A 16,355-nucleotide genomic window follows, 5' to 3' on the forward strand; every position below is an offset into this window, starting at 1 on the left:
AAGTGCTCGGATTACAGGCATGAAATACTATCCTCCACTGTATATTTTATTTCTCTACAGGTCATGGATTGACAGCAGTCAAGGAGAAAGCAGGAGCCACCCTACGGATTCACAGCAGCAATTCTGGATCTTCTGAAGGAGTACAACCTAACACTGAATGTGAGTGATGGCTGAGCGTGGGCTGCATGGGCTTTATTGCATTGTGTGCACAGTTAGAATGTTCCAAAGTCCAGGTCAGCAACAATCCTCTAACAGGATTGTTTTCTCTCCACAGCTACAGATGAGATCCCCGAGCAGGAGCCAACAGGGAGCGCCCCCACCTCCCCTTCATCAGGTTCAGGGTCTCGGGGCATGCTCTCAACCCTCACCAACGTGGTTCAGAACACGGTGAGTCCTGGCGACTTCCACTGTTTTTGTTTGTGTGAAGTTTCCATCTACCAGTGACCCAGTTACATCAGAGAAAAGGCAGCTTTGCTCATGGCTCTGCCCTATGACTTTGCTGTGCTTTCAGCTACAGTACAGGGGAACCCATGGATCCAGCATAACAGGGGTAAAAGGAAATACAGCTTATGATTAAAAGCAAGCAGCTATCAGAAGATGCATTTCCAACCAAGTTTCTCCGAAGACTGCCTGTGGTTGGGGAAGGAAATCTTTGGCACAGCTTGCTTTCCTGGATGATCTTTCTTACTGCTCTTTTTTTTTCTTTTCTATTTTTTCTTTCTATTTTTTTATATATTTTTTGAAAGGCTTGCAATATAGACCCCAAGCTGGTCTCATACTCACTACATAGCCCAGGGTAACTGCAAACCTGGAATCCTCCTGTCTCAGCCTCTGGAGTGCTAGAAATAGAGACATACACCACCAGGCTCAGCTAGTCAGGAGGCTGAGATCTGTGCAAAAAAGTTCAGAGCTAGGCCAGGCAGGAAGGTCCGTAAGACTCTGAACTCCAGTTAATCAATAAGCCAGAAGTGGCTACGCTCAAGTGGTAGTGTGCCAGACTTGAGTAGAAAAAGCCATAGAAGAGCACAAAGCCTTGATTGTAAGCTCCAATGTATACGCAAACCAAGTGTGAATTACTGACACACTATCATCCCCCAAAATATGTGCTTTTAAAAACTTATTCGTGTGGGCTGGGAAGGTGGCTCAGTGGTAGAGCGCTTGCCTTGCATGCATGAGGCCCTGGGTTCGATTCCTCAGCACCACATAAGCAGAAAAAAAAGCCAGAAGTGGCACTGTGACTCAAGTGGTAAAGCTAGGCTAGCCTTGAGCTGAAGAGCTGAGGGACAGCACCCAGGCCCAGAGTTCAGGCCTACGACTGGACACAAAAACAAAAACAAACAAACAAAAAAAAACTTATTCGTTGGCTTGATTATTGGTTGGCTTCCAGATGAATATCAAAATGAAAATGAAGATGGCTAATAAAAATTAATTCAGAAAAGTTACTATTTGATAATTATGAAGATTAGGAAAATATATATAGATATAAAAATATTTTTTTCACATGAAATGGGGAAAGTATGGATATGACAGTTGTACAGTTGGTATGTGTACTGAAGAAGTGTGTGTGTGTGTGTGTGTGTGTGTGTGTGTGTGTGTGTGCGCGTGAGTGCACACGTCAGTCCTGGGGCTTGAACTCAGGGTCTATACACACTGTTCTTGACCTCCTTTTGCTCAAGGCTAGCACTCTACTTGAGCCATAGCTCCACTTCCAGCTTTTTTGTGGCTAATTGGAGATAAGAGTCTCATAGACTTTCCTTCCTAGGCTTACTTTGCACCTCTCTCCTCAGATTTCAGCCTCCTTGAGTAGATAGGACTAAAGTGGAAAAGTTTAAAAAAATGTGGTTTTATTCATATAAGTAATTTATGTAAATACTGATTGTTTTAATTTTCTTAAAAGGAAAATAATGGCTGACAAAGGTATTTTCGGGTGATAACTGATTAATAGTTTCCCAAATTGGAAGTTCATGAAAATCAAGCTGTCTTATCATTAATATGTTAATTATATATGTTTCAGAATGTATTCATAAGTCATCCGAAACAGCCTGAGGCTCTTATACTCCAGGGCCCAAGATTAAAGAACTCCTAAAAATGGCAAGAGTATTTGACATTTTAATAAACTGCTCCAAATAATTCTGCTACTTGGGTTAAAATTCCTTTAAGACAAAATAGCAGTTCATTTTATGTCTTACATACATACATTTCTATTTATATGCTCAGAACCAGTAAAATTAATCTCTAATGTGTTTTCGTGTTTTTTTTCCTAAGCATTTTTTAAAATAATACTTCATGCCCTACAAATTATATAACATGATTTTTCAAGGAAAAGAAAATAGGATTAAATGGATGATAAATCTCCCAATGGGGAAAAGTGGTGGCTTTATATTGATTTTAATATTTGAAGATAATGCCAGTTACCTAGGATTTGCTGAGTGCTGCAGAATAGCAAATTGTGAAAAATAATCTGATCTCATTGGCAGGGCAAGAGCGTCCTCACTGGAGGTCTTGATGCTCTGGAGTTCATAGGCAAGAAAACCATGAACGTCCTTGCAGAAAGTGACCCTGGATTTAAGCGGACCAAGACGCTTATGGCGAGAACCGCTTCCTTGTCCCAGGTTTGCTTTTACAACTTTTTCTTTTCAGTTAACAAAGTAAATAAGCTTTTATTTACCTTTTTGAGTAGATCATTAAAGCATGTACTCACATTCAAATGGGATTTCTCAGAGAAGACTTTGTACTTGCACTTTTGAGTAATGTTGGAGCAATTAGACTTTGGGGACTCTTGGAGATGGACCATGTTGGATTATTAGCTTCCCATGAGCCTTTGGGGGACCATGAGTAGAATGTTATAATTTGAACATGAACTCTCTGCAAGCTCATAGGTAGAATGTTTAGTACTCAGGTGGTAGCACTTTGGGGGCGGTGGTGGAAACCTTAGGAAGTGGGCTTTAGGTCTGTGTTTGTCCCTAGCTCCTTTCTCTCTACTTCCTGTCTGCCAGGAGGTGAACAGCCTTCTCCTCCATGCACTGAGGCTTTGCCTCAGGCCATGTGAGCATACACTGAAGACTCTGAAACTGACAGCAAAACAATTTTCTTTTTTAATGAAAAGTCAAATGGCACAAAAATAGATGAGAGCAAAACCTAAGGTGCTGATACCCCCCTTTCTCCCAGTCACTTAATGTCCCATGGGAGACAGTGACTTAACAGTTTCTTATGCATGCTGTTAGTTATCATCTAGTTATAGGTACAAATGGACACAGCTGTGTATAAACATATAGAACATATAGATATACCTGTCTGTGTGGATAGATCATGTAATAGAGAGATACAACAGAGATATTGTATATCTGATTCATAATTACATATGCTGCAATACATATAGATAGGTATATACATGCACACACATACTTTTTCAATTAAATGATAACATACTAATCATACTGTCTTATACTTTGTTTTATTCATTTAATAATGTCTTTGGCATCTTTCCATTTGTGCTCACCTGAGCATCATAACTCATAGGGCTTACCAACTCTGGGCCACCATAACTCTATTGACTTGACCTCTTTCCAAATAGTGCTTTTCATTCATTCATTCATTCAGCAAATGCATTTGAATATCTGCCTTGTGTCAGACACTGTCTTTCAGAAGCCATAATGGATAAGAATTCCTGTCCTTGAAGAAGTTTTGTTCTAGAGAGGAAAGATGGCCGATCAATCAACATTATCGAGAAGATGAGTGCTGTGGGGAGAAAGAACATGAGGCAGAAACGAAGGGATCTGCAGTGTGGGAGGGAAAGTAGTAAGCAGCTTGGGAGGAAGTTCATGGAAATGATGACATTTGAGCAAATACTTGAAGGAAGTGATAGTGTTGACTATGCAGACACCTGTGTAAAGCACATTCCGGGCAGAGGCAGGAGAGTCTGGTACGAACATGGATCAGCAAAGATGCCACATGGTGAGAGATGAGTGAGCTAGGAATTATTGAAGATGAGGATAATGTTAATGGAACCCAGGCAATGGCAGATCATGGGGGATATTTATAAGACGCTTGAGTTTTACTGTTAGTGGAACAGCATTTGGAAGAGGAGGAGTGATAGGAACCAATTTGTGGAGCAGAAAGATCACTGTAGTTACCATCATGAAAATAGACTGGAAGAAGGAAGGCCAGGGAGGCCATATTAGAGTATGAATCAGTTTGTCCTCCTGGAAGCTGTTGCTGTGAACTAAGCAAGAGATAAGGGTGGCTCAGAACAGAACTTTGTGGAGGCCCTGCAAGTACCTGGTTGCAACACAGTTTGAAAATAGATCCAGGCTTGCTTGCTGATGAAATGATTATGGGCTGTGACAGGAAGGAGCATCAAGATGGCTCCAAGGTCCCTTCAGAGCAGCTAGAAGGATGGAGATGGCATCAACTAAGATAAGAAAGTCCACTATGGGAATTTCATCAGGCTTCTGTGTCTGTGACAAAACACCTGGTGTAAACAACTTACAAGGAGGGATTGTTTATTTTGGCTCATGGTTTCAGTTCATGGTCATCTGATACCATTGCTTTGGGACCCTATCACAACATCATGGTGGTGTAACAACTCTGCTCACCTCATAGCAGCCAAGAAACAGAGAGAGAGAGAGAGAGGAAGCGGCCAGGATCTCAATATCTCCTCCCTCTAAGTCCTACCTTCTGAAGGTCCCCCTCCCCCCCAGTAGCACTACAGGCTGATGGCCATGGCTTTGACACCAGTGCTTTTAGTGCTCACTCAAATCCATTGCAGGAATCTATGACCATAAAATCAGATCTGTTCATACGTGTACTACCCAAGTTTCTTGTTTTCTATCCTAACAGCACAGGGAACTTTTTTTTTTTTTGAGAAACACGCGTTCAGGATGGTTTTCAAATAACTGATTTAAATTTCCATAGCATCTTCCTGTCAGGAATTCTCCCACTCCAGAATCCCTCCCTGCTACTTCAGCCCATCTCCATTTTATCTCCAGAGGGCAATGGAGCCAGCATCCTTTGGCAAGGAGATTATTCTCCAGGTAGCTCTGATTCCATGCTCCACTTTCAAATGAAGCCTAATTACACTTTTCATTCCATCTCTTCTCTCTGTCCAAAAGTACACATTCAGAGAGGGAAGCTGGTGTGGGGAAAGGCAGCAGCCTCCATTATTTCCCCATCACCACGCCTTGAGATTAGCGCAGTAGTTGAGTTTCATTACATATGTTCAGTCGTTCTGGTGACAGTTTTATTTAGTTGTTTTGAGAAAACCTAGAAATTGAGAGTCTGTACTAATTTAGTCTTAAACATAGACAAGAGAGACAATTCTTTCCATAGCCCAGTGGGTTCTTGGCTAGCAATCTCAAGAACCCCAGAGAAGAATAAGGCTGATTGTTTTGCTGGCACACGAAAAACACCAGCCTCTGTTCTTGGATGATCTTCCCCATGACCTTCTGGTATTGCCCAGGGTATTTAAAGTCTCACCACGGATATTAAAGGACCCTATAAACTTTATGCTCTAGTAAACTTAATGAGAAATCACATAAAGGATGCTTACAAGCCAAAAAAGCAAGTACAGAAAATTGAGAGTGACTGATTGACTTGCATTCCTTTTGTTGCCTTTTTATTTAAATAATGGGAGGGGTATAGCACAAGGGTAGAGTATTACTGAGCATACAAAATTAAAAATGGAATATCATGTAAAAATTATCAATAGCATCCATCAAAACTTTGCGGAAGGGCTGGGAAGATGGCTCAGTGGTAGAGCGCTTGCCTTGCATGCCTGAGGCCCTGGGTTCAATTCCTCAGTACCACGTAAGCAAAAAGAAAAAAGCCGGAAGTGGTGCTGTGGCTCAAGTGGTAGAGCGCTAGCCTTGAGCTGAAGAGCTGAGGGACAGTGCCCAAGCCCAGAGTTCAGGCCCCACAACCGGACAAAAAAAAAAAAAAACTTTGCGGAAATTTGGGGTTGGGGGTTAGAGGCTTGGTTCAGTTGATAGAGCCCCACCAATGAGCAAAAGCATTAGGCACCAAGTTCAAGTCCCATTCTGAGACCTAAAAGAAAAACAATTCCAGAAATCCCAAAGTAACAAAAATCTAACCTTTCCCAGACACGAAGTCAGTTATTTCCATTGTCCCCAAGTCTTACATAGGAAGCTGTGTGTGCACGTACGCCAGTCCTTAGGCTTGAATTCAGTGCCTGAGCACTGCCTCTCAGCTTCTTTTGATCAAGGCTAGCACTCTACCACTTGAGCCATAGCTCTACTTCTGAACTTTTTGGTAGTTTTATTGGAGATAAGTATCTCAGGAACTTTCCTGCCTAGGCTGGCTTTGAACCACAATCCCCAGATCTCAGCCTCCTGAGTAGGTAGAATTACAGGCATGAGTCACCAGAGCCCATCATGGAAAGGGGCTTTTAAGCATACATCTGGTGAATAAATGTTGCATGTTTCTGCAGATGTTAAGGGAGGCCAAGGAGAAGGAAAAGCAGAGACTGGCACAGCAGCTCAGCGTGGAGAGGACCGCCCACTATGGGATGCTGTTTGATGAATATCAAGGTTTGTCACACCTGGAAGCCCTGGAAATTCTGTCCAATGAAAGCGAAAGCAAGGTACATAGCTCTAGTCACTTCAATGACATGTTTAATGGTGTGTTTCCTTACACAGGAGAGGAAAACCAACAACAGAGTTCATTCCTAGAGTCTCATATGGTCAAATGGTCGAATGCTGTATGTACATACTGATGACTCCTCCAGCTGTCCATAGTTCCCTTGATCCATGCAAAGCTATTACCCCAGCCCAAGGCCAGGAGTCAGCACAGTAAGAGTGGCCACTCTCTACTTCCACATGGTGTAATAGGCTGTTCTAAAATGGGGCTGTCACACTGCTGACTCTCTGCACGCCCCCCCGCCCCGTTGGTGATGTATTCTGTCCCACAGCTTCATTGCTGCCTGCTAGAAACAGAGCAGCTGATGCTTCTTTTAGACCATGGAGCTTTAGTATATTTTGTTATATGGATTATATTGCTATTATATATTGCTATATATTCAGCATCTTGTTGAAATACCTGGGTAGTAAAAAGCAGCATTGCCCTACTGAAAATTAGTTTTATTTGGGAAGGAAAGCCCAGCCTTGTTTGGTAGCCCTGCTCATTCACGGCCATTGACAGCACCTTCTAGCTGTGAACTCAGATGGTGGAAGGGGCCAGCTCTGTGGGTTTCTTGTTCCATTTGTTTGTTTGTTTGTTTGTTTTTGGTGCTGGTCCTAGGGCTTGAACTCAGGGTAAGGGCACTGTCCCTGAGCTCTTTTATTCAATGCTAGCTCTCTACTACCTGAGCCATATCTCCACGTCTGGTGTTTTGGTGGTTCATTGAAGAGTCTCACAGACTTTCCTGCCTAGGCTGGCTTCAAACCAAGATCTTCAGATAACTACCTCTTGCATAGCTAGGATTACAGGCACCCAGCTTTTGTGTGTTTCTTTTGCAAGGGCACTGATCTCAGTGATGAGGCTCCCTGCTCAAGACCCATTTGCCTCCAAAAACTCTACCTCTAAAAACCACTTCCTTGGTGATTAAGCAACCCCAGAGAGTAAAGAATGAATAGCAGAAGCCAGATGATTTCGATGACGTTTTCCTTAAAGGGTCTACAGAAGTGTGTGTGTGTGTGTGTGTGTGTGTGTGTGTGTGTGTGTGTGTATTTAACAAGCATTTATATGGCACTTTTCTCATTTACCTGTGTATAATTGTCATCCTGACTCCACTCTGGGCTGATTTTCCAATAGAGGGAACCCTCTGCACATGCTGCCAGAGGGGCCGTGACCATCCTGGTGACACTCTAGGGAGAGCTACGAAGGTGAACTTAGAAATGAGCCACAGAATGCAAAACTAACTTTTGATTCTGCCTGAGCTTTATCTTCTTACATTTAGATTTTGGGGAGATTGAGCCATTTTTGATGGCTACTTAGGCAGGAAAGGTCACCTCTGATCATAACACACAGCTAGGTGCCAGACAGAACAGAGACCCCTTCCAAGCCCCAGAATTTTGAGCAACACATTACTATCTGTGTAGGTCCTTTTTGTGTGTGGATAACAGTCCTGCGCTTTTTTGCTCGGCTAGCAGTCTACCACATGAACAACAGCTCTACTTCCAGCTTTTGGTGGTTAATTGGAAATAAGAGTTTCACAGAGCCAGGCACCAGTGGCTTACTCCTGTAATCCTAGCTACTTATAGGAGACTGAGATTTCAAGCTAGCCCAGGCAGGAAAGTACATGAGACTCCTATCTCCAGTTAATCACAGAAAAAGCCAGAAGTGCCACTGTGGTGAAAGTGGTAGAGTGCTAGGCTTAAGCAAAAGGAGGTCAGAGACAGAGCCTAGGCCCAGAGTTTAAGCCCTAGGACTGGCACCAAAAAAAGTCTCATTGACTTTTTATTGCCCAGGCTGGCTTTGAACTACAATCCCCAAATTTCAGCCTCCTGAGTAGCTAAGATCACAGGCGTAGATCACTGGTGCCAGGTTATATATCTGCCCTTTATTGTTAGCCATGACCTTCAGTGATTACCTTGTGGTCAAAACTTCAAGCACATCATTCTCCCCAAAACGATGAAAAATGAGCATGTATTAATTAATTCATTTCATTAATTAAATGAGAAAAACAGACTGAAGTTATCACCAGTTCAAAGGAAATGCCTGAGAAACTTTCTATGAATTAAGGGAAAGCTGAGGTGAGTGTGTAGCTGGACCCAGGCATGGTTTCTCCACAGCCCTCCCAGAATTTATTCTAGTGCCTGTGGAAGAGACTGAATTTGCATTGCCATTAGCTATCTACAGTTTACACAGCTGTGTGTATACTTTCTAATCTGTGTGCCCATAGATTTAGAAATCCATAATCCAGGAAAGGGCATCCTAAAAATGCATTTTTTCCACAGAAACACAAATTTTTCATTGCAAATCTGGGGATGGAATCAGACTTGGTGTTATTTTATATTATTCTGTAGCAGTTTAAATTTGGACCCCTTTGGCCTCAATCTTCTTATCTAGGATATAGGAATAAAACTAAAGCCTTTCTCATAGGATTATTGTAAGCATTCAAAAGACTTCAAAGGAAACTAGTAGTAGCATACCTACTATATATTAAGCACTCAATAAGTATTAGCTAATATACATAAAATATATTATGAATACATTTTAGGTGTATTTATGCATTGGATTTTTTGTTACTATTAAAATACTACAGAGAACATATGTAAAACTACAAGATTCCTGATAATAGAAAGAGATTCCATTCTGATTGGTATCATCAAAAAAGTCTCCCCTAAACTGGCTAGGCTTATGTCCATAATCCCAGCCACTGAGAGGCAAAAATTAGGAGGATCAAGTTTCCAGGGCAGTTCAAACAAAAAGTTAAGTAGGCCCCATGTCAGCAAACAAAACCAGGTATGGTGGGTTCATAACCTCAGCTATGCAATAAGCAAGGTAAGTAGAATCATGGTTTAAAGTCAGCCACAGACAAAAGCATGAGTCCCTATCAGAAAAGCAACCTAAAGTAAAAAGAGATGGATGTGTGGCTCAAGTGGTAGAACTCTTATTTAGCGAAGTACAAGATCCCAAGTTCAAATGCCAGTACCACCAAATAAGAAAGATCTCAGCTATGAGACAGCTCTAAGCCCCTGAAAAGAGTCACCTAGGATGTACAATGCTGGAGAGCAATCTAGTCCTTGGAGAGTGTGTTAGCTAGCTTTCCAGTAGTGTAACAAATACCAATGAAAATCAAGTTATAAAGAGAAAAGGTTATTGTAGTCTGTGGTTTCACAGGTTCCAGTCCAGGATCCATTGACCCTGTTGCTTTAAGGCCGATCACAAGGCAGCACCTCATGGCAGGAGTAGACATAGAACAAAACCACTCGCCCATATCTAGGAAATGAAAACGGGAAAGAGGAAGAAGCCAGGGTCCCACAGTCCGCTTCAGCACCTTCATCTGAAGACCTCCTGCTAGGCCTCATCTCCTGATGGTTCCACAGCTCCCCGTATCCCCAAGTTGGGGACTAAGCCTTTAACACGTGGGCCTTTGGGGGACATTGCAGATACATACTAAAATAGAAGCACAGTTCCTCTGCGCAATGCTTCCACAAGCTCTGATTTCTTTCCCTACTTTGGAGCTTTTTTTATGGTATTCACAGAAAGGAATACAGAACAGTTAACAAAAAAAAAAAAAAAAACCCTGATAGTGACAGTTACTAGATACTGCAACAAAAGCCCTAAAAATATATGAATAAAAACCAGAAGTTATTTTTCCCTCCCGTGACAGTGCAGGGTAGGGGTGCCTGGCCAGCAGGCAGCTTTCCAGCTCTGCACTCCGGAGCCAGACTCTATCCATCTGTAGCTCAGCTAGATCTATCCTAAGTACTCAGGCCTCTGACAAGAATACAAATGGAGAACCAAACTAGGGCTGCCAAGTGCAGCAAATAAAAATGCAGGATGATTGTTGTAGAGATCTTCTGTAGTTGGGAGCCATGTTTGTGTATTTCAAATCACTACAAGGTTAGAGTTTACATATACAAATGATAAATACATGAGGTAATGGGTATGTATATTAATATGATTGATTCATCCCACAATGCAAACACCTATCAAAACATCACACTAGATAACTAGTTAAATTTAACCTTTGAGCTAGGCAACAGTGGCCCATGCTTGCAATCTTAGCTACTCAGGAAGCTGAGATCTGAGTATCATGGTTTGAAGCTAGCCCAGACAGATAAATCTGAGAGACTTTTATATGACTTAAGTAAAAAGCCAGAAGTGGAAGTATGGTTTGAGTGCCAGCCTTCAATGAAAAAGATAAGTAAGAGTGCAAGGCTCTGAGGTCAACCCCCAGTACTGATCTAAAATTATATATGTGTATGTGTTTCTGTGTCAGTGTCTGTGTGTATATACATGTGTGTACAGATATATACATATATATGGATCCATATATATTTATATATATATATACACACATGTATATATATGGATCCATATATATGGATATATATATACATGGATATATGGATATCCTACACAGATGTACGGATTCAGTGTACATCTCCAAGCCCTCAGGGGATGAATTTGGAGGGAGACACATGGAGCTGCATTCTGTGCTCTGTATGCTCTGTATTGTATACTCCATTGGTCAGGGAAGAAGTGGTTGTGAGCCATCAAGCAATGCTCACTCACTTCTGTCTGCTGAACTCAGTCACTAATGGGCTGTGTGTTGATATCTTCCTGCTGAGCTTCCGCCCAGAGCCTCAGGCAGGTGCATTGCATGAGTAATGTGCATTACCTTTCAGGAGAACAGAGCCTGGTGTCCTGGACACCCTGTCTCCCTGTCAGTGTTACCCTGGTGAGCTAACTATGAGCATAAATATGGGAGCAGATTGCAGAGGACTGGAGCTTCTGGCTAGTGCTCCCTCCATAGAACCTGGGCTGGCCTAGGCTACTTAGGGAGTTTGCAGAATGACAAAAGATAGTCCTACCCATTTACAGACATATTTTATTTTTGCTATGATAGTCATGCCCTTTGACCATTGTGGAAATTCAGATTTCTTTTCAGAGGATGACAGCCCATTTGCCCTTGATTTTGAAGTGTTGACAGAGGGCAATTTCAAAAGAGGTTCTGAAAACCATGAGCAGAAGGGACATCACCTCCTCTGTAAAGCCCCTCCCTGTGTACCCTCTTGCAGTTCCCCAGGGATGGAGCAACTGCTCCTTTCTTGGGGCCTCCATGGTGCCCTTCACTCAGAACTATTATGCTGTGACTGATTGGCATAGCCCTCTCATCCTAGGGAGATCTTAGGGACTGATGGCAAACACAGAATAACTCACATCTAGCAAGTATACATGTGACTCTATATAACACTTAGGTATTTACTACCCATGTAAACATATATACATGCATATAATTAATTGAACATCCTTATGAATATTTTAAGTAAATTTTCTTTAAGTAAATGTTTTTGTGTGTATGCTGGTATTAGGGCTTGAACTCAGGGCCTGGTCTTTTTTCTGTTTTTTTTGCTCAAGGCTGGTACTTTACCACTTGAATCACAGCTCCACTTCCAGTTTTTTGATGGTTAACTGGAGATAGGAGTCTCACAGACTTTCATGCCTGGGCTGGCTTTGAACTATGATCTCAGATCTTAGCATTCTAATTAGCTAGGATTACAAGCATGGGCCACTAAGACCTGGCTTAAATAAATTATTAAATTCAGTCCTCAGAACAACCTTATACAATAAATGCACTATTCAAGAAAGGAAACTGAGGCATAGAAATGCTAAATAACGTTTCCATGTCTATAAGGTTCTTGTAGATTTTCCTTCCCATGCTGGCTTTGAGCTGAGATCCTCAGATCTCAGCATCCTGAGTAACTAGGATTATAGGCATGAGCCACCGATGCCTGGCCCAGAGTGAGTTTTTAAGCATGATTGAAGAGCTGCCTCCACCCTTTATTTAGCATCGACTATGCACACTTTCTACACCTACTATACACAAAGGATCACAATAAAGTATGGATTTTGCTTTAGGACTGGGAAAATTGGCCTGGTGTGGTGGCACACACCTGTAATCTTAATATTCTGGGGCACAGGTTGGCCTAGACTACTTAGGGGTTCCAGGACAGTCCGAGTTATGTGGAAAGAACCTGTCTCCAAAACAAAACAAAACAAAAGGCCCAGGTTGCTTTTATAATCTGCCCGAAGCTGCAATTTATATAAAGTCAGCATTAAGCACAACAGTACCTCCCATTCCACAGTGTCATCGGGGTCTGGATGTTGGGGAAAACTGGAGGCTGCTGCATGTAAACATTATTAATGAGAAGAAAAGACGGCAGTTTTGCTGACCTAGATCTTTTATTTCAGGTTCAGTCATTTTTAGCATCACTGGATGGAGAGAAGCTGGAATTCCTAAAAAATGACCTAATTTCCATTAAAGATATCTTTGCAACAAAAGAATTAGAAAACGAAGAGAACCAAGAAGAGCAAGGTAAAGGAAAACAGCTAGCTAAATATTACTGGCATGAAACTGCTGTTCATCAACCCAGCCCTTCGGACATGGTGGCATTATTTAATCCAAGTGCTCCTCCTGCGTGCTTCCACAATACCCTGCGTGCCTGTGCTGTGCTTACAGGAGCTGTCTGAGGTGATTTATGACCCTCGCTCTCCCTGGGCAGGAACTCCTCTTCTTTCTCTGTCCTGCCCAGTCCCTGGCACATCACAGGCAGGCACAAATTCATACAGTTGAATGAGCAAAAGCACAGTCTACTGGGTCCTAAATGACTGCAGCTTTGTGTACCATCGTCTCAATTTATCTGCATGTGGAAGTTGCTTCATGTGATTAATGGTGATGCTGGGTGAGTCCTACAATGGATTTCTTTGCAAAAGTGTCTCTTCCCTTATGGCAGCAGCGGGGCTTGAACTCAGAGTCTTGTACTCTTGCTTAGCTTTTTATGCTCAAGGTTGGTGCTCTACTGCTTGAGCTATTCTTCCACTTCTGGCTTTGGGTGGTTAATTGGAGATAAGAGTCTCACAGACTTTTCCTGTGTAGTCTGGCTTTGAACGGCAATCCTCAGATTGCAGTTAGAATTCCAGGCACAAGCCATTTGCTTTCATCTATTTTTCGTGTGTGTGTGTGTGTGTGTGTGTGTGTGTGTGGTGTGTGTGTGTGTGTGTGTGTGTGAGAATGAGTTTGGGTGTATTTATAAATGTGATATACTTCACCTAAAAAGTCTAGTTCTAAGACTAGGGCAGAGTGCTTACCAATTATGTATAATACCCTGGGTTCAATCCTCACCACCACCAATAAAAGAAAAAGGAAAGCATTGTTCTGACAAAGACTATACCATTTTCCCACAGTGCACAAAAAATGCTTCAGGTTGACACTCACTAGAGTGATGAAGTGCACATGTCCTGATTATCTTCCCAAGAATGACTTGACCCATCTCCCCAACAAGAGCAGAAACTATTTTAAGAAATGCAAGATTCCTTATGAGGGGAAAAGATGTGTGCAGCATGGATTGCACTTTACCCCACTTTGAGCCACAGTGCCATTTCTGGTTTTTTGGTGGTTAATTGGAATTAAGAGTCTCATGGACTTTACTGCCCCAGCTGGCTTCAAACCATGATCCTCAGATCTCAGCCTCCTGAGTAGTTAGGATTACAAGGATGAGCTGCCCAGCTGGAATAACTTCTTACTGAGGTCATAGCAAGCCCTATACCACAGGAGTTTGGGATAGGCTGTGCTGAAAATCCTAGCAACTGCAGACACAAGGCCATCTTCTCTTAGGAATGCAGGAAACGCCCCTTGCTCCTCCCCCTCCCCAGGCCTCTGAGCATAGCCTCTCTTGCTGTATGGCTGTGAACAAGTTATAGAATTTCTGAAACTCAGTATCTTCCTCTATATTATGAAAATAATGATGTGCATCCCCAAAGGTGAAATTAGATAGCATTGTAAAAACATGTGTTACAGTGCCTCACACACTAAACTTCTCAGAAATGTTAGCTGTTTATTATTTAGAGTATTATTGCTGTGCCAGGAAAATGGAAATCTGTGGTACTTATTTACTATTGGACATGCTATGGCCATCATGCAAGAATCATGGTAATGTGTGTTCACTCTCCAGTCACTGGAAGTGTTTTGTGGCCAAGAATGTTACACACCTGTAATCAAAGCTCAAACACAAGTGTTCAAATGTTTGGGTCTTGATGCTCAGAGCAAAATTATTCTAAGCATTTATAAACACAGCTTCCCTTTTAGACCTAGTTATTGATCTTGTATGCCTTCCCCTTAATAAGATTTGTGCACTTTGCATTAAGATACAAGAATCAGTTATACTGAAGCATAGAAAGAAGTCAGTATAATGATTTTCAGTATAAGTATGTTTCTACAAAAGTCACAAAAGACAACAACCTTGTCTGTTATTGTTCATGAAGAAATTAAAATACTAATTGTCCAGAGGGCCTGAAGTTTTCATTAGGAACCCAAGATAAGATAGTCAGCCTTCCCTTCTCAACCAAAACAATCAGGCATTCCTCTTAAGTGTCATGATGCTTGAGGTAAACCTGTTTCCTCTGAAGTGTCCATCAGAAAGGATAAAAAGAACTCCTACATTCCCTGTGACCCTAAAGACCTACTACAGATGATGTATTAGAGCTCTGTAAGTTGAAATTAAAAAAAAACCTCAAATACACAACCAACTGGTGATGGCTTATACCTGTAGTCCTAGCTACTTATTAGAAGGCTGAGATCTGAGAATCATAGTTCAAAGCCAGCCTGGACAGAAAAAGTCCATGAGACTCTTACTGCTAATTAACCAAGAAAAAGACCAGACTTAAGGAGCAGCTCAAGTGGTAGAATGCCAATCAAGTAAAACCTGTGTTCAAGTCCGATATAGCATACACACACACACACACACACACACATTGAAGTGCTCAACATCATGATTTAAGAATGATAGATTTTCTCTTTAAGTGTCAAACTCTATTATCTCCCATATGTCCTTTTTTTCTTAGAGTATTTCCAGATTGTCAAAACACTATTAATTTTAATTAATATGGTTTAATAAGTAAATGTCACTTAGACAATGAAATACTGGAAGAAAAGAACAGGGATCCTGTCATTAAATCAACCCAGTTTGAGGGAGAGTTAAGGCTCCAGGAAGATTGGTGAGTTGTCCCAAAGCTGCGGAAAAGAATCTTATCATTAGGATGAGCAGTAAAATCCAGGAGCAAGATTCTAGGAGAAATCAGAATTTCCATCATATGTTTTTTTCTTGTAGGTACATAGATTCCTAAAAGCCTCTAACAACTAAATAATTTATTTGGTAGTCTCAGAAAGTGTAATAAAGTCATTTTTAGATAAATTTATTATCAAGTTCCTGTGCATTGACGAATGTTAGCAAATGGTAACTTTTTCATCCTGCTGTGGCTCTCTAAGTTGGTTTACCTGACTGCAAGGAGATTTTTTAAGACATTTTCTACTTTTATTGCCTTGGGGAAGACCTCAGTCATATGTACAGAATCCTCGAGAGTTGCAGTAATGATTTCTGTTGCAACATTTTACTATCATCTATTTCCATCTACTCCCAGTTTTCTTTGCAATTTGTTTTGCCTAAATTATTTACTAGAAGTTATTCACTTATGTTTTATAGCATCAAACACACATTTTATTTGTTTGTACCATCCTAGAGCTTAATCTCAGGAACTGAGGTGCTGTCCCTCAGGGCTCTTTTGGTTGTTGTGGGTTTTTTGTTTTGTTTTGTTTTTTTGGTTTTTTGGGGGTTTTTTGCTGAAGACTAGAGCTCTACCACTTGAGCCACAATTCCACTTCTAGATTTTTG

General features: G+C 41.5%; 2 protein-coding genes across 2 annotated transcripts in view; one reads left to right on the forward strand and one right to left on the reverse strand.

Moving 5' to 3' along the window:
- The window catches only part of Fam114a1 (family with sequence similarity 114, member A1), a 54,043-nt gene that overhangs the window by 19,120 nt on the left and 18,568 nt on the right, over positions 1–16,355 (forward strand). Inside the window, exons 3-7 of the mRNA XM_013009120.1 lie at positions 61–159; positions 275–387; positions 2,478–2,612; positions 6,446–6,598; positions 12,880–13,003. Of these exons, the coding sequence (XP_012864574.1) occupies positions 61–159; positions 275–387; positions 2,478–2,612; positions 6,446–6,598; positions 12,880–13,003 (624 nt within the window). The remainder of the gene's footprint in view (positions 1–60; positions 160–274; positions 388–2,477; positions 2,613–6,445; positions 6,599–12,879; positions 13,004–16,355) is intronic.
- The window catches only part of Tmem156 (transmembrane protein 156), an 88,020-nt gene that overhangs the window by 6,864 nt on the left and 64,801 nt on the right, over positions 1–16,355 (reverse strand). The window lies entirely within an intron of this gene.

Source organism: Dipodomys ordii, unplaced genomic scaffold, assembly GCF_000151885.1.
Source record: "Dipodomys ordii isolate 6190 unplaced genomic scaffold, Dord_2.0 Scaffold8, whole genome shotgun sequence".
Lineage (NCBI taxonomy): Eukaryota > Metazoa > Chordata > Mammalia > Rodentia > Heteromyidae > Dipodomys > Dipodomys ordii.